The sequence below is a fragment of the Colossoma macropomum genome, unplaced genomic scaffold (genome assembly GCF_904425465.1).
Source record: "Colossoma macropomum unplaced genomic scaffold, Colossoma_macropomum, whole genome shotgun sequence".
Classification (NCBI taxonomy): domain Eukaryota; kingdom Metazoa; phylum Chordata; class Actinopteri; order Characiformes; family Serrasalmidae; genus Colossoma; species Colossoma macropomum.
In genome coordinates this window covers 20401902-20419343 of record NW_023494808.1, presented here as the reverse complement: position 1 = coordinate 20419343, position 17442 = coordinate 20401902, and the positions used below count along the sequence as shown (strand labels likewise).

At 37.5% G+C, this 17442-nt stretch overlaps 2 protein-coding genes across 6 annotated transcripts in view; one reads left to right on the top strand and one right to left on the bottom strand.

Moving 5' to 3' along the window:
- The window catches only part of col17a1a (collagen, type XVII, alpha 1a), a 33088-nt gene extending 24487 nt beyond the window's left edge, over positions 1-8601 (top strand). For 3 of the 4 annotated variants that reach the window (XM_036557729.1, XM_036557731.1, XM_036557728.1), the window contains exons 37-55: positions 63-140; positions 236-277; positions 469-531; positions 664-714; positions 1223-1231; positions 1346-1387; positions 1646-1726; positions 1975-2022; positions 2100-2219; positions 2331-2435; positions 3621-3740; positions 3872-3967; positions 4361-4504; positions 4886-5026; positions 5468-5521; positions 5720-5881; positions 7241-7318; positions 7579-7659; positions 7787-8601. In XM_036557729.1, the coding sequence (XP_036413622.1) occupies positions 63-140; positions 236-277; positions 469-531; positions 664-714; positions 1223-1231; positions 1346-1387; positions 1646-1726; positions 1975-2022; positions 2100-2219; positions 2331-2435; positions 3621-3740; positions 3872-3967; positions 4361-4504; positions 4886-5026; positions 5468-5521; positions 5720-5881; positions 7241-7318; positions 7579-7659; positions 7787-7851 (1580 nt within the window). In that variant the 3' untranslated portion in view covers positions 7852-8601. The remainder of the gene's footprint in view (positions 1-62; positions 141-235; positions 278-468; positions 532-663; positions 715-1222; positions 1232-1345; positions 1388-1645; positions 1727-1974; positions 2023-2099; positions 2220-2330; positions 2436-3620; positions 3741-3871; positions 3968-4360; positions 4505-4885; positions 5027-5467; positions 5522-5719; positions 5882-7240; positions 7319-7578; positions 7660-7786) is intronic. The other variant, XM_036557732.1, reaches the window with a different exon arrangement.
- Positions 8602-11017: 2416 nt separating this feature from the next.
- The window catches only part of slkb (STE20-like kinase b), a 33810-nt gene continuing 27385 nt past the window's right edge, over positions 11018-17442 (bottom strand). Inside the window, exons 14-19 of one of the 2 annotated variants that reach the window (XM_036557368.1) lie at positions 17211-17340; positions 15483-15607; positions 14689-14880; positions 14374-14499; positions 13114-13227; positions 11018-12075 (exon numbers count right to left, since the gene is read on the bottom strand). In XM_036557368.1, the coding sequence (XP_036413261.1) occupies positions 11929-12075; positions 13114-13227; positions 14374-14499; positions 14689-14880; positions 15483-15607; positions 17211-17340 (834 nt within the window). In that variant the 3' untranslated portion in view covers positions 11018-11928. The remainder of the gene's footprint in view (positions 12076-13113; positions 13228-14373; positions 14500-14688; positions 14881-15482; positions 15608-17210; positions 17341-17442) is intronic. The other variant, XM_036557369.1, reaches the window with a different exon arrangement.

Here is a 17442-nt window from a genome sequence, read left to right as displayed (position 1 = left end):
AAAAAGGCAGCTGGCCAATGTGTTGATGTTTAAAGCATATATAATATAATTTCTACACACAGAGCCACCTGTTGCTGGTCCCCCTGGTCCTCCTGGCCCACCTGGACCCCCTGGACCACCCGGAGAGGCAGGAAAGCCTGGTAAATTTGGCTTGTTCTTTTGTATCTTATCACCATGCTACTACTAAAGCTATAAAGAGTTCCTCTGAAGTAATGCAATGTTATTTGTTGTGAAGGTGAAGGGAAACAAGGCCCACCAGGACCACCTGGAGAGCCAGGTACATTATCTGCAAATTGATATTGCACTATTTTATGGCCCTAGTTTGGATAAATACACTATAAAAACATCAGTGTTTAAGTAGTAATTACATTGTTCTAAATATTGCTACTGCCTTGAGTGTAATATGTGATTTCCTCTGCCTTTGATTTCTTCTTTTTCCTACCTGTATGTCACCTTTTTTACTGCTAGGTGTTGGTCAGCCTGGTCCACCTGGTGAGAAAGGTGAACCTGGAAGCTTTGTGCCCAACTCAGGTAGGTGACTTATGACAGTCGCTCTTAAATCTATACAGCATTAGATTTGCTCTAGAACCAACATTTGTCCAGAATAAAGATTCATATCAAACCAGATTGATCTTCAGTGTGCTGATTTCAATTATTCCACAGAAACCTTCTTTGCAGGACCACCTGGACCCCCTGGACCTCCTGGACCTCAAGGTTGAATATATTTCTGAATATACATATACTGCAGCGAGTCTAAATACAGTTTATTATGTGTTTATTATGTTTATAATGTAAATCATGCAGGGTTTTTGTACACAAAGCCCAACTTACAAGCATATGCAAAGGTTTAACAGCCCTGGATAGATTACACATCCTACACATCCTTTACAGAGAGCAAAATTAAATATGGCACTTTTCTGCAAATTTTACAGTCCAGTTTAACACACTGGAAGAAAAGGAATTGTGCATTAAAATGTGCAGAAGTTTATTCCCTGTGGAGGATGTGTTTACAAATTTTTACTTAGAAAATCAACAAAATATTATTTGACCAGAGGTGCCCAAATTTTGCATGTGACTGTAGATCTAGATTATAGTGTGTAAATTCAACAGTGAAATTTTAGTTTATAACAAATTATCAGACCATATGAACCAATGAACCATAATGGATAAATAGACCATGATACTCATTACTTGTTATTGTTTCTTTCTCACTTTTACCAAGGATTCCCAGGTATGTCCTTTGTTATCCTTTTTAAAAATATCTTTTTATACTTTTGAAACGTCTTAAAATATTTTTTTTTAATGTTAACTATGTTAACGATTCTGTTTTTTGTTTCTGCTGTAGGAGAACCAGGGCATCCTGGATTACCAGGAGAACCTGGTCTTGGTAAGAGATCTACAGTGACGTCTTTTCGGTTCTCTGTCTGATTTGTAAACTTGCACAGTGTTAAAAATACTCCTACTGAAAGCAAGATCAGTCAAATTCAGTAGTTTTTAAGATAAGAACTGTAGATGATAATTTAACATTGATTATTTTGGATATTGGACCCTTAATCATGGACGAAGAGACACACTGTAGGATAGTTTAATAGGTTAATAAAGCAACTTAGAAAGCGTCTTCTTTCTCCTCTTTCTGTTAAACCAGGTGTCCCAGGACCAGTAGGACCACCAGGACCACAAGGACCTCTTGGACCACCAGGACCTGAAGGGCCACAGGGTCCAAAAGGTACGACAAGGGCTATGTCATATGAAGTTTCAAATTATGCCAAAAAAATTAAAAATTACATCAATGTTATGTTGGACAACAATTTAGAACTGCATATCGTATGATTTATATTATTTTATTCAGTACTAACCTAACTAACGACTATACTACTACTACTATACTAACTACTGAATACAGTGTAGATTATATTATAAATCACTATGTGGTTTAAGTTCTTATTAATGAATTTTATAATTCTTTGATTGTAGGTGATGCTGGTGTCCCAGGAGCCCCCGGCATCCCAGGATACTCTTATGGTGAGAAGGAATGACTGGGTTTTCTAAAACAGCTGTAAGGTATATTGTAAATATTTTATATTTCTCTTTGTTATAAGGTGGAGGCAGAAGCGCCCCTGGACCACCAGGTCCACCTGGGCCTCCAGGACCTCCAGGACCTCCCGGTGACGGTTCCAGCGGGCCAGATGTTTCTCAGCAGCTTTCTGACCTCCTCAGAAGTGAGTGTCCTCAAAAGTTTGGGAAAGCAGGAACTCTAGATTCGTTAACGCTGTGCAACTAAAACCTTGAAAAGTGTCGGATGCTGATGTTTCTCTGGATTATTTATAAAGGTGATGGTATTAGAGAATACCTGGCTGGTCCTCCTGGACCCCCTGGACCACCTGGAAGTGTCTCTGATGCTGACTTGGCTGACCGTGTTATCAACTACCTCCAAAGTGAGTCTTCAGAACTATACTGAGCTCTTAAATTAAACAGAATTTGCTATTTCATTCTTTCTTAATTAAATCCCTGCCTCAACCCACCTGATCCAACTCATGAGGGGCTCCTTAATTACGTGATGAGCTGGATCAGGTGTGTCAAAGAATACTTCAAACCGTGCAGCGCTTTGGGTTGCCAGGGGCAAGATTAAGAAATGCTGTGCTAATTTTTGCAACTCTTCCTACATCCTGGCGATATACAGTGCCTACACACAAATCAGGGTTAAACAACAATGTTGATTATTACTTACAGCGGTGTTGATAGATAAAACCTTAGATAAGTGAACTGTGCACCATTTGCTGGGTGTTTTAGGTTTTTGTGACAGAACAGTCCAAAATCTGATATCTGGTTAAAGTTTGCTACACTGTTTAAGGTTCTTTTTAGCATCATTTTAAGAGAAGCAGAAAATAAGCTATGACAGACTTGAAAGATGTTTCAAGTTTAAAAAAGGTTCATTAACTTTACTCATACAATTTTAAATATCATCTGATTTGAGAAAATAGTGCATTGAATTTACATCATTCAAATATATCACTTCTTTCAACATGTATAAATTGCTGTCTTACACAATTTCTAACTTTCATTTTTCTTCTTTTGGCAAGAATTTTGTTAATGTAACTGTTATTCAAATTTTATTCATGTGCAACCTGCTTACACATTTGAATCTAGTAAATTCAGCGTTTCCCACCAGCCTGATATAAACCTGGGGGGGGCGCTACTCTCAGCAGGTGGGGGGAGTTATTTAAGTATACTGACATTTGAACACATTACAGGATGTGTTTACTTATTCTGTATTGAAATATGGCATCAAATAAGTGAATGTTAAACCTTGTTTTTAGATGTAAAGCACCTGATGAACTTAGTTAAAATGAAGATTTAGGTTGTGTAAATCACCACAGGGAAAAATAGTGATACTTTGCATCAGTGACACTCTGTTTCATTGTTTATTGATAAAAATATGAAATATTTTCCCGCTGCAAGTTGTTAGGATGGAACAAAATGGAAAATATATATATATATAAGCTGTAAACTCTTGCATTATTTGAATGTGATAAGTCGCACCCATTGACTGAACAGTGTCTGTTACTGCTCTGAGGTTTTTTGCTTTGATTAATCTCGCATTAATCTGTGTTATGACACAGGGGAGGAGGTGAGACGATATCTTGTTGGGCCTCCAGGACCACCTGGAGCTCCAGGTATACCTGGAGGTTATGGGTTTAACACTCAGGAAGTGGCTGGAAGAGTCCTCAATCTGATGAATGGTAAGCTCTGAAATTGGTTTTTAAACAAAATGCTATTCATAATTACTCTGAGTGCTCTAATTTTGTCAATGAGTAAAATTAATTTCATATTTAACTCATAAATTTAAAAATCTGTGCTTTTTTGTTTTTAGAGCAGGGTATTCTTAGGCAAACTGGACCCCCAGGCCCACCTGGCCCACCAGGACTTCCTGGACCTTCTTATGGCGATCTCTCTCTTCTTCTACAAAGTAATGACCTTTAATATTATTTTAACTATAGCATCCTCACAAGTACCTGTCCCTTTGGGCACCGTGTCCTTTAGATGCTCAAGGCCAAAGATTTAGTATTAGCTCAGGCTAAGTTAGCCTAGTTAGTTATAGTAGCCTTTACCGATAGTTAATACTGATAAGTTAATATATGTGATGTAGGCTGAAATGCATACAAGTTTTATTGCACACTTCTATAAGAATAGCTCAACCAGGTTGCACTGAAGTCCCTGTAGTTACTGAATAATAAGCCTTTGTATGCAATAAAGCTGGGATTTTTAAAAGGGGGTTAAAAAGACTTGACTGGCACACATTTATATTTTTTCAAATGAATGAAAATGAATACTAACTAAATTAATTTCTTCTTCTCTAAAGACTCAGAGTATAGAGGTCTCATTGGACCACCAGGGCCCCCAGGCCCTCCTGGCTCCCCTGGCTTCCCAGGACCTCCTGGACCCCCAGGGCCAGTTCCTTACACTGGCTCATTTGGTCTTGAAGACATTCAGAGATACATGGAGAGTAAGCAGAATTTGGATGGGTTGGGTTTCCTCTCACATATCAAGCATAGTAGACTAGTACAATAAAATTTCCATGGCACGTTCTGACTGACACTGAAACTGAGTCAGTGGTTTGTTTAACATGCTTGTGACTCTACTTTTTAGCATTTAGGGTCCATATCAATAGTGCACCAATGAAATGTAAACAATAAAACCCTAACAACCTACTGTCTGGTACACTTGTTAGGCTTACAATTACTGACTCTAGCCAATATCTAGGCCATATGTAGCCCATCTATTTCCCATATGCACAATTTGTAAGCTGGACTCTATTCAGCAGCTACTAAACAAATACAGTCCATCACTTAGGATGATCTGTGCTCAGCAAATTTGTTATTTGCAGATGCTGGTTTTAGAGGACCACCTGGACCTCCTGGACCTCCCGGGCCTCAGGGTCCTCCAGGCATTACAAGAGGGCTGGTGTCATACGCTGAAAACGCACAACAAGAACCTCTCCGTGCTGAACTGCAGGAGTACCTTAAGAGTATGTCTAAGGAACAAATGTGTACCTTAGACAACCAACAGGCAACTGTGCTTCCATCACAATGCAGACCAAAGTCTGCTGAAACAGTGGCAGAAACAATATTCTAACAAAGAGCATTGCAAACTTTCATATACCAGATTTGGTCATGAGTTTGTAATGCATCTGTTTGCTAGTGTGCTAGTCAGAGTGATTCTTGGCACTTAATGCTGCACTGTTAGGAGATTTGTTGTCATTTTGTAGTTTGCCATTACCATCCAAAAGAGCCCAGGGTCTAATCCCTAGTAGTTTTACAGCAGTAAAAAAAAGTAGTTAAAAAAGGTTGGCAACCTCATCAAAATGCAAACCAGCAAGGAATTGTGGTAGTTAAGTATCAATGCTAATCTATTTTTTAATTATAAAATATATATCTTCTTTAAATAGCTTTCTTATGTTTTCTTGAAGGTGAGCCTTTGGACTACCCTGGTATTGCAGCAGAAGTGGTGAACTACATCAAATGTAAGTAAAATAATTGCTTTATGAAACATTACCATAATTATCTTGAAGCCAAAAAACATTACAAGAAGTTCCTAAAGGCCAAAATGATGTATACAATGTTCAGCATCTCTACGATATGTTACTGTCAACAGGGTATCTAATAAAGGATGAGCGCTTCAGTGCTATTTTTAAACACTACTTATGTGATGTTTTTTTCAGCTCATGGTTTGTTGCTGCGGGATGTGGCTGATGAAAGTGCTCAACGGTCTCTTCCTCAAGTTATTCAAGGACCACCTGGACCTCCAGGACCACCTGGACCTCCTGGAGTCCATGCATTCAGACCCTATAGCAACATGACTGAAATCATAAACTTTATTAGAGGTGGGCACTAGTTGACATATTTATCAATAACAATACTTCAGATACTGGATCTGCTTGTACTGAAATTATGTTAATGAGGTTGCTCAGGATATTGTTTGTTCATTGTTATTGCAATTTTGACTGCAATATGCAAATGAGCTTTTCAGTAAATAACAAAATTCATTGTCTGCTCTGAGCAACCCAAATGTCACATTTTACAGATGCATGTTTCTCTGTAATTCATGAATTATTTTGATTTGATTTTCACCTCATTACATCCAGGTTTCAGCAGTTTGTTTTTAATATAATGTATTTAATATACTGTAAGTCATATGATAATATGTTGGTACAGCACAGTGGTCTTTAGACTGGTCCTCAACGACTGCTCTGTCCTTATATGTTGTGAATGGGGCTTGAGCAAAAATGTGGACCATCAGTTTGCAAACCAGTGGTATAGCATTATCAGTACCTTATGAGGCAGACTGCCGTTTGATTCCCCACCCAGAAGCACACAATGATAACAAGAACCTTGTAAACATGATTAACACGTAAGTCACTGATAACAGAACCTGCCAAATGAAGAGATGTAGCAACATAATCATGTTATGCTTTTTTGCCCATATTATGCCATCATAAGTCATCAGCAATTTTTTATTAACTACAACCCCATTTCCAAAAAAGTTGGGACACCATGAAGAAATGTAAATAAAAACAGAATGCAAAGATGTGCAAATGATTACATTAAACGTTACATTTAATTGAAAATAGAATTTGAGAAATTTTACTGTTTTTTTTTTTTTAAACATTTGCCCATTTTGAATTTAATCCCAACAAATTGTTTTAAAAAACTGGGGACAGTAAAGGGCTGGTAAAATTGTGTAATGCTAAAAAAAAAAACACCTGGTGGAACATCTCACAACTAATTAGGTTAATTAGCAACAGGTCAGTAATATGACTGGGTATAAAAAGAGCATCCCAGAGAGGCAGCGCCTTTCAGAAGTAAAGATTGGGAGAGGTTTACCACTCTGTGAAAGACTTGGGTGGGCAATTAATGTTTAACGTAAAATAGCAAATAACTTTCATAATCTACAGTACATAATATCATTCAAAGAATCAGGAGAAATCTCTGTATGAAGGGGACAAGGCCGAAAACCAATACTGCCTGGCCATGATACTGTTTTTATTTAGAGGTTGTAGCTCTTTAGTTTTCCTCAACATATGTAGTTTCTTTATAACTACACACCATGCATAGTAACTGCATAATTTTCATGCAACCAATATGCATCTATTACAAATGCTAGCCAAGGTACATTAAGTCAGTGCTTGTTACTGTATCTACTTGTATAACCTAAATGACACACTTACCATTTTCCCTCAAAGACCATGGCATTGTTGGACCACCAGGCCGACCTGGACCAAAGGGAGAGATGGGATATCCTGGTCCCAAAGGGCCCAGAGGTAAGCCTATATACATATACAATCTGCAAGAACCAAATGAATGTTTTTAATGCAATTGGATTATTACTCAGAATGTATTTGATGCAAAATAATTTTAAAAATGTATGTTTACTTTACTGAGTGTGCAACTGAATCACCACTTTGTTTTTGATACGTCAGAATGCATCGATGCATTTTTACACCCAGTATCTACCATCCAAATGCTGCTTTAAGGTACATTATTGACACTTTCCTGTATCTTGTTATTGGATAAATCTTAGGTCCTAGAGGAGAGCAAGGCATTCCTGGCCTACCAGGACTCCCTGGCAATGATGGACCTCAAGGACAAAAAGGAGAAAAAGGTATAACCTTAACTCTCTAATAAATATTTGTCTTCAGATTTCCTACTTTTACGAGGCATTCAAAAATTAGACTCTGTTGTATGTAATATTGCTTCACAAGAGATCCTCACTGATGTACTGTTTTAAGGCGATGCTGCTTATATGAGTCTTAGAAGAAAGAGAAGAAGCAAAGGTGTTCAGACTGAGAAATGAAATGGATGAAGAGACGGATTGATGTTGTAGCTGGCAACACAAACTACTTTTACCTTTTTTTGGGGAAGAGAAAACTCCATAAATGTACTGTATTTACCAAAATAGAAATCTAACCACAAATTATTGTGCAAACTCCTTAATGTGAACAGTAATGATAATCCATTTACAGTCTGTATGTCTGAAGATATCAAACTATGTAAGATTCTGACACAAGCCAATCAAAAAATAATGTATGTAAAAATTAGTCAAAGTTAGATTTTTAATTCAGGATCGAGTGCTAAGTTTTACAGTGAATGTATAATCAGGAGATCAATTCTTATTCATATATTCTTGTACACTGTCAAGAATTTGAGGAAAATTAAAAGCATTGAGCATTTTGGCTGAATATTGACAAGTTTCATTTCACACTTGTAGTGCCATTTTCTTGTTCAGTGTCCCGCTTCAGTAAACTATTGTTACCTGAAATACGAGGTTTCCTTGCATGTTCGCCGTTTGGGATTTAGTGTGTATGGTGATATTAACTTTGTCAAACTATGTACTTTCTTTTTTAGTATTTTGATATTTTTTTTAAATCAGTGTACTAACTGTGATCATGCTAATGAGAGTGGAAAAATCTATTTCATGCCTCATTGAGGGCATTATTAAAACAATCTTTTAACCATTAATGCTTTTTATGTCAGCACTGTGTAGATCCACTGTCAAAATGATTTTCTATATTAAATGGAAAAATAAAATCTTTTTTTTCTTATACTCTTTCTTTTTTTTTTTAAACAAGACATGCATCAAAACTTGCTGCTTTAAATGCTGAATAGGCCATTCATGTGAAGATTCTCATGCAGATTTGATGAGATTGTACTTTTGAGAAAGTTGCTTGGGGGATGGGGGGTGGAGTGTGGGGAGAGACTACTGTCAACAGAGATCTGTGAGAAAGGATCCCTCCTCTCCCCAAACACAGCACAGCAGCAATTTACAGTCATTATTCAGCCAACCCACAGACACAATATTCAGTTTTTATTGGCCTATCAAAACTAAGATATTGTCGGTTTCATTTTTGGATTTCTTCATTCAATAGCTTTTAAATGGTGGGCGACAAAAAGGTTAACATAAACATAAGCATAAACTGCTGCAAGAGCTAAAAGACCGTCTGTATTGCAAGTGGCAATCATAGGGGTCCAAGCATTGTGCGCCTAATGGAGCCAACAGAACACATTATTGGGTTTTTAGAATTTATATACACATATATATTGACATTCTGACCTTGCAGATTTTTAACATATACATCAAAACACCTAGAAAACACAGTACAGTATTTGGACATGACTTGCATTTGCGTAGTTTACCTCAATCGACAAAATAATTCCCCTGTATTTTTGTCTCAGAGCATAACTGAATTTTTTTTTTGGTTAAATCACTAAAAATTTGACCTTTCTGGACTCCAGTCATCTTTTTTACTGCTCATGAGTTTTCATGTGTGACAAGAGATTTTTATTGTCTGAAAAAAAATTATCAATATGTGTGTTCATTCTTTAATCATACCATCTTAAAGTAAAAATATAACTAATTATTTAAACGCTATTAAGAATTGCTTCCAACATGCCTACAGAAGTTTATTTCCTTCTTTATTTTCAGGCTGTGGCGTGTACTTGAAAAACTAGAACATACATCTAATATAGGATATCAGTGATTGATTCTCTGAATAAAGAAGCACTTCCAAAGAACTCACCAATATTTACAACAAAAGTTTTATTACAGTCAAATTACTGCAAATCAACAGTAGCTTCCTAAAATCACAATAACCTGATCATTGACATGAAGACAGTATTTCTTACAAGTTTACGTTACTAATTTCATACACATTGGAAATGGATAAAAATATAGTAATAATAATGTCTAGTCAGGACAAAAAGGTTTCGAGCACGATTAGACAAATGCATGAATATATATATGACAAAAAACTGGCCAAGCTAGGACATAAAACATAGTGTCTTAATACAGATATCCAATTAAATCTGCTACTGAAAATGCCTCTGACTTGTGGAAAAGTGCACAGCACTTTCTCACATTCATCAGACTGATCTACTAACATTATCTTCATCTGACTTGCTATAAAACACAAGCACTGATTGAAGCTCTGAAGCCAATCAGAATGAAACCAAGATGCGGCAAAAGCGCCTCCATTCATTACAGTTACCTTTTAGCAAAACATTCAGCTTTTTTTTAATCAAAAAAGCCCACTGAACTAATGTCTCATTAGTTTTTAGTTTTTGCCCCACTCCCTTCAGATTTCACCACTATCATTTAATGGTAAACTGGTACAGAAAACTACAAATTCTGTATTTCAAAATAATAATAGGATATGTTCTCAAGTTCTATAAGCACAGATAAAAATGCCATGATAAAACTCAAAAAGGAAAAATTCACTGTATTCTATACAAATTTTTTAAGTAAACCACTAAAAATACAGTATTGTAGTGATAATTCTCAAATGAACAGCTTAGAGTCTCGAAAAGCATGCATTCTAGCTCAAAACTATTACAGTATTTGGTACTGAGATGTTGTAAAAGAGCGTATTACCTCCTGCTAAAAACCTAGGCTAAACATGGCCGATATGTTGAATTCAGTTTCAGAAATTTTCACGTTGCATATTCTTAAAGTCACACTTTTCATACCACAGTGATGTACATTAGGTTTCAATTTGCATAAATTCAAACGGATATGCATATACCATCAGTATGGCTGCCACTCTGAGAAAATTTAAAGTAACTAATAAAGATTACCCCAGTTGTGTGGGGCATAAAAACAAGGGGACCATTTCAAATGACCTTTTTGACATGGAATTGTGCTGTAAATGTGAAGGCATTTGCAGTAATCTTACTACATATTAAAGCCACTGTGCTACAATTTTAATTCGAAACCGATTTCCTTCATTTCACTGTCCTTTCCATTGTTTTTATTTTCTCAGCTGGGCTGTTCCTTCTTTCTTTATTGACGTTACATTCTACTGCATTAAATTATGTTCCTTTACCCAAATTCTAGCTTTCTTAGCTTTCTTCATCAGCTTTATTAGTGCAAAGCTAAGGGGTCACTTAAGAAAATTTTCCTATTAAAAAAGCCAGTGCATGCAGACAAATTGTTTAGGCACTAGAACCACAGGTTTATGAAAGTAAGGTTTAAAGGTTTACCTTTCCGCTTTATTAAACCTTAGAAATCGCAGTTATCGCCGGCGATAACAAAATTTGATACTATTAGCTCATTGAAACAAGTCGGTAGTGCGGATTCTAAACTTTTATTCAATACTGTGTTAGTATTTGTAAGCAGAACTGAAAACATATTATTATTATTTGAATTTGATCAAAAGTTGCTACTGTAGTTACTTCATTTTGCAGAAACAAAACAATTTCTGTTGATATTGTGACGAATGGAAAAAAGCAGTAAGTGCAGACATGAACCTGTCGAAACCGAACGTAAATTGAACAAAAATCTAATGTATGTGTAACTCACTAAGTAATCAGATACATAATTACATAATTACACTTGAATACTACAACGAACAAAATGAAAGTAATTACTCGATTTCTAAGGATCAACTAATGTTTTCATTACTTAGACATGTCTATGCTTTATATCCATTTTAAACAAGATTGTGGTTTAAAAAAATGCTACAGTAGCTCCCAAATAGTAGGACATTGTAAAGCCGTCGTGTGCATGGCCTGTAGCTTATTGGAACAGTTTAGTCTTTCCACAGAGAAAGTAAAGAAGGGGCTAACCTCCCTTCTAGAATGAGTGACCCCCTTTATTTAATCTGACTGTTATCAGACTGGTGGAGGGAAGGCAGCAAAGGTTCAGTCACAATAATGCCATGTAGTTTGCACACATGCTAAAGATGAGTGCATGTATGTGTGTGATCTGTTAAATCCCACTTGTGTGAATAAAGTGGCCTGTACTTATAATGGCTTTGTGTAAGTGTAGTGTGGAAAAAAGATATGTATGCATGTACTTTGCACTGATCAAGTGAGTTTATGTATGTTTTTACCGAAATGTGCATCGCGCATGTTTGTTTGCGTATGTGTGTCTGAGTTAAAACCCAGTGGAGTGGACGCTGGGGACGGGGTAGAACTTGGAGATGCGGCTCTGGGTGGTTGGGTTAAGGCACTCGGACTCTCCGCTCATCTTAAAGAAGACCTCTTGTTCCTGAAGCTTCCGCGCAAACTCTTCCTCAAGCGCCTGAACAAGCACACAAAGAAAAAAAAATACATTATTTGACCCACATTATGTGGACACTCCTCCTAATTACTGAGTTCAGGTGTTACAGCTACACCCACTGCTAACAGGTGTATAAAATCTAGAACACAGCCATGCGATCTCCAGCAGCAGAATCGGTTGTACTGAAAAATTCATTGACTTCAGGATGATTTTCAGGATGAAAGTGGCACAAGTCAGTTCATAAAATGTCTGCCTGCTAGATCTGCCCCAGACAACTGTGGAGCAACAACAGCTCAGATACAAAATGGCAGACCACTCAAACTCACCGAGCGGGGTCGCTAAAGTGCATAACATGTTTTAATCGCCTATTCTCTGTTGCATCACTGACTAAGAAGTTCCAAACTGCATAGTGCCAACAGTAAAGTTTGGTGGAGGTGTCTTTCTTATACTCAAGGTCGGAGTTTGAAAAAAAAAAAGAGCAAGAGAAACTAGGAAGAAGAAAGGTGGAAGTGTTGGGAGAAAAGCTAAGTTTTATGATGACAAATCCGTTTATCATTTGCGTAACGGTGGAAGCTTAAGGCTGTGTTGCCGAATGATCTTGTCAATGGAATACTTATACATATATGGTTAAAGACAAGGAGCCAAGTACTGATCCTTGAGGGACCCCTCATGTGACTGTGAAAGTAGAGGATTTATGTTTATCAACGGATATAAATGTACATGAGCCATGCCACTAATTCCAGTAGAAGAAAGCTAGGGAAGAGTGTCATGATTAACTGTCAGAAGCTGCAGTGAGATCTAAGAAAATAATGTTTAGTGCACCAGTGTCAGCTGCGAAGAGGAGAGCATTCGTGACTCTTACTAGAGCAGTCTCAGTGCTGTGTAAGGGATGACTGAAAAGTATCACAAAAAATGTCGATCGTAAGATTTTAACAGGGTGTAGGTGAAAAACGTAGAGTTGGATAAAGTTCAGCTGTAGTTCTTAGTGTGACAGAGTGAAGCTGTAGTGTTTATTGTGTAACTGCGCACACTGTGTGTTGAGTTGTGCTAGCCATTTACCTTCTTCCTGGGTCGCAGTTTGTCTCTCCAGTCCTTCAGCTCAGAGCTGTGCTCTTCATCCAGCTCCTTTAGCTTTTGCGTCTCGTGTTCAATCAGCAGATGGCACTTCTCATTCTGACATCACATGCACACACACACACAAACACACACACACAAAATGACAGATCAGTGTACATGACAAGGAGGTGCTCTGAAATTTGATGAGTAACTACCAAAATTCTGGCCTTAAATGAACTGTCAAAATGTAAGAAAATTTTTTATAATAATAAAAGTGAGAAATTGTCAGTAAAACGCTGTTCCTTTCATTCTCCTGTGCTGGTCAGCATAGATGCATTCAAACATTTTAAGCCACAGCAGAGTGGAACTATTTCTCTGATACTAGACAAAGAATCTGTATTCTCTATTCATTTGGGTATGAAGAGCTTTTTTAACTCATACATGTGAGATGACAAAGGAATTTCATTACAATCTAGTGACTGTTGTCCATAAAGAAGTAGGATAAGACCTATAAACTGTGCAAAACATCTCTAGTGTGGATGGATTAAAATCTATTCAAGAAAAGTGATTTTCCCACAAGGGAATAAAGTTTCTTCTTTCTGTGCTTATATTGAAGGCAATAATTAAATTAATTGGTAAACAATGTAAACAATACATTGTTTACCAAATCGATTCTTCTTATTATTCTGAAACCTGACACTGTTTTGTGAGGATTTCTAAAATGTACACCGTATCACAGAGGGGCAATTTGTGCAGGCATGATATCTGCCTGCAGCAAAGAACGTGTTTAACTAGGTCTGCTGCATTTCTAGAACAATCTCATCTAGGTTAGGCACAGTAATTGTAGTATTAATGTAGGATATCACATAACCTTTAAAAGTTTAAATATTTAAAAGTTCAGTTATGTTTATGTGTGGGAATAATGCTGTGTTGCTGTGGTGTGCATGAAATAAATCAATAAATGATCACCTGTTTATTATATTTACTCACAGTAAGTAAGTTTTTTACCATCTGTGGAGGCTGTTGTCACGGTGACCTGACTAACTGTTGCCAGACACAGGTTAGGTTAGGTTAATTTAACCTGATTAACCTAATTAAATTAACCCACTTAAAACTAAGATAACAGTGTTGATAATGTAGGCTATAATTAAAATCCCAGCTCTTGCAATTTGAAAACTGCACTTTTTCAAGTTGCAATTTCAGTCTAAAAACGTTTTCTTTCATCATATCACTACGTGTGTGTGTGTGGGTGTGTGTGTGTACCTGTAACTGCTGCAGCTCTCTGACATTGTTGTCACACTGCAGCTGCAGGTCTCTCATCTGGTTCTCATGTTTCTGATGCTGATGGAGCCTTTCGTTCTTCTGCCTTTTCTCCTCCTGTGCTGCAAACTGCTCAACACACACAGAAACATACACTCTGAATAAGCACACTAACAAAAATACATTTTGTGTTTTCACATTCACTTGCTATTAAGTCTACAAATCCAGTGTGCCACTTCAGGGGAAACACTGCATTAATGGTCACTGAATAAGCCCCTCCCAACCAGAACATAAAAAAGCCTGGATTTGCCCTCTGACCTGTTTGATCTTCTCCCTCTCTTGTTCGGGAGAGACGCCGGCAGAGGTGATGCGCAGGCTCTTTTTGAACATGGCCATACGTGTCTTGGCATCACTGCGTTGGATCTTGGGTAGTCTGGTCCTCTCCTGAGTCTGCTTTGATTTCAGCTCCTCGACCAGACGCTGGTTATACCTATGCATCTGTTCCATTTCCTGTAGAGAAACACACACACACGCTGTATGTAAGTGTATATTACACCGTTTTTTACAATTCAGTAATGTGATAAGTAATAAAAAAAGTAGGTATTATTTAGGTGGTGAATCATTCTCAGCACTGCAGTAACTCTGACGTGGTGGTGGTGTGTTAGTGTATGTTGTGCGGGTACTAGTGGATCAGACACAACACTGCTGCTGGAGTTTGCTGGAGGGTGAAAGGGGGCTAAGAAGTATGCACAGCAACAGACGGACTGCAGTCTGTATTTGTAGAACTATAAAGTGCACCTATATGGTGAGAGAAGCTGATAAAATGGACAACAGATGTAAAAACAAGGAAGTGTACTTCATAAAGTGGCCAGTTTATGTTTATATATACTACTTTTCAAAATAAGAAATCTTGTTACTTTTTACTGTATGTTTATTTGCATTTATTATAATGATATATGGGGTTTTACAGGACACACTCACTGCCAAGATAAATAGTTTTACAGACTTTTGCACAGTACTGTATAAATATCTTAGATCAGATATCGTCAAGTAAAAGCTCCATTTTTCTGCTATACAGATTGAAGCGCCTGATTCGTGAAAAACAATCCAACCTTCTCGTGTCTCTTGAGCAGCTGGTGTCTCTGTAAGAAGTACTGATCTTTAAGCTGCTGTTTGTGGAGCTGGTGCTTCTCCTGTAGATGGCGCTCTTCCAGCTCCCACATGGCTGCCTCCCGGGCTGTAGGTAAATCAGGAAAAGGAGTTAGACTGAAAAACAGACGTGCAATCTGGGGACAAGCGCTATGAGAATTTGGCCCTGATCTCAAAAATGATTGAGACCATATAAATAAATTAAAGGACTATGAGTCAGACATAAAGCACAAAGTACAGGAACAACAAAGTCTTGAATTTATTATAGGTATGAGAGCTGGTCATGTACATCAACACTGCTTAGTTACACTGTTGGAAACATAATGTCGCTGTCACAAGAAAACCTCAACGTCATGTTTTTATTTTTGGTTGTTTTGAAAAACACAGGCACTTTACAGACTGTAATCATTTGATGATGACTGGACCAAAAGAAATGGTCCAAAATTACTTTTAGGTAATGTTTACACTAACACATGATAACTTGATTCAGAATGCTTTTTTCTTTCTCCTGTAAAGTTATCATGTCAAAAGTTTTCTTACAGCAAAAAAATTTGCTTTCTCCCCTACTAGACGTTTCCATGGTCATGTGATGACTCTTCACTGCTGCTATAGTAACCATTCTCTAACAATCTGAGGTGGCTCCAATGCAGTGGAAGTCAAGGTAATGCATTAACCTCCTGGATCAGAAGGAAGTGGCTGTAGTTCTGATCTGCAGTGCGTGGGAGCCACATGACAGGCATAAGCCGCTGCGGTATGGCTTTATCACGCTGAGAAACAGCCCAGGTCTAAAGCCTGCCAGCTTTCTCCATAAATACCTCTCCACCCTGTTGTGCTAAAGGTTGCAGGGCTTTCTGTACTCTGTTTCCGATTAGTGAGAAGAAAAGTGGTGAGAAACGAAATCCTAGTGAGTAAACATTATGGTAGTTTATGGGTTTTACTTTTAAGACAGTAGCTAACAAAAAATGCCCCATAATAAACATGAATAGAAGATGAAAACATATAGGATTGTATCTGAAGTGACACCATGAGTGTTAAGCTAATGGGTGACAGGTATCTATGTAGTTAGCTAAGTGTTTTAACTACCTTGCCATGTGCTATCTAGCCTTGCCAACAGCTAGACTATGTTCACTGCATATGGGGTATACAGGGTGCACACACAGTTTGTGGCATAAAGTATTTACAGCTATTTGTAAAGTTTGGGCACCCCTGGTCAAATGACGTTTTGTTGATTTTCTACGTGACATTAAGTTATGCATCCTCTAAGTGAAATTACTCAATTCTGCACACTTTAGTGCTCAATTATTGTTTATTGGCTGAATTTATTATTTTGCAAAAAATAAAACATAAAATGTCTCAGCATTCAAATAAAAATTGTGCACAAAAACATTACAGAAAAATGTCATACTTTAGTGTGTTAAGTATGTTAACTTATTTTCCATTGGAAAATAAAAAAAGCATGGACTTTGACTGTTGGTGTTCAAACTTTTGCATATGACTGTAGTACATAATTAGCAGTGCTTGTCTAGACTGAAGAAACATGGACGTTTTGCAGAATATGTGATCAATGCAATGTTCATGCCACTTTTCCAGGAAAGAATGACTTAGAGATTAGTGAAATCTGCATTAGTTCAATCACCAAAAGAGGCCATGGTGAGCAAAAGGACTTTGGAGCTGAGCTTTTAAGGCCTCACCTCGAAGCAGCTGCTGTTTGTGGTTGAGGCAGTCTCTCTCCACAGTGGCGAGCTCATGCTTGTGTTGCTGGATGATCTTCTTTAGAGCACTGTCCAGTTCCTGCTGCTGCTTCTGTAAAAACTCCTGCTCCTAGAGGCAGAGAGAGAGAGAATGAATGAATGAATGATGAGAGACGTGCGACGGACTCAGTTATGCAAGAGAATGAAGGAAAAGCTAGAAAGTGCCTGTCAA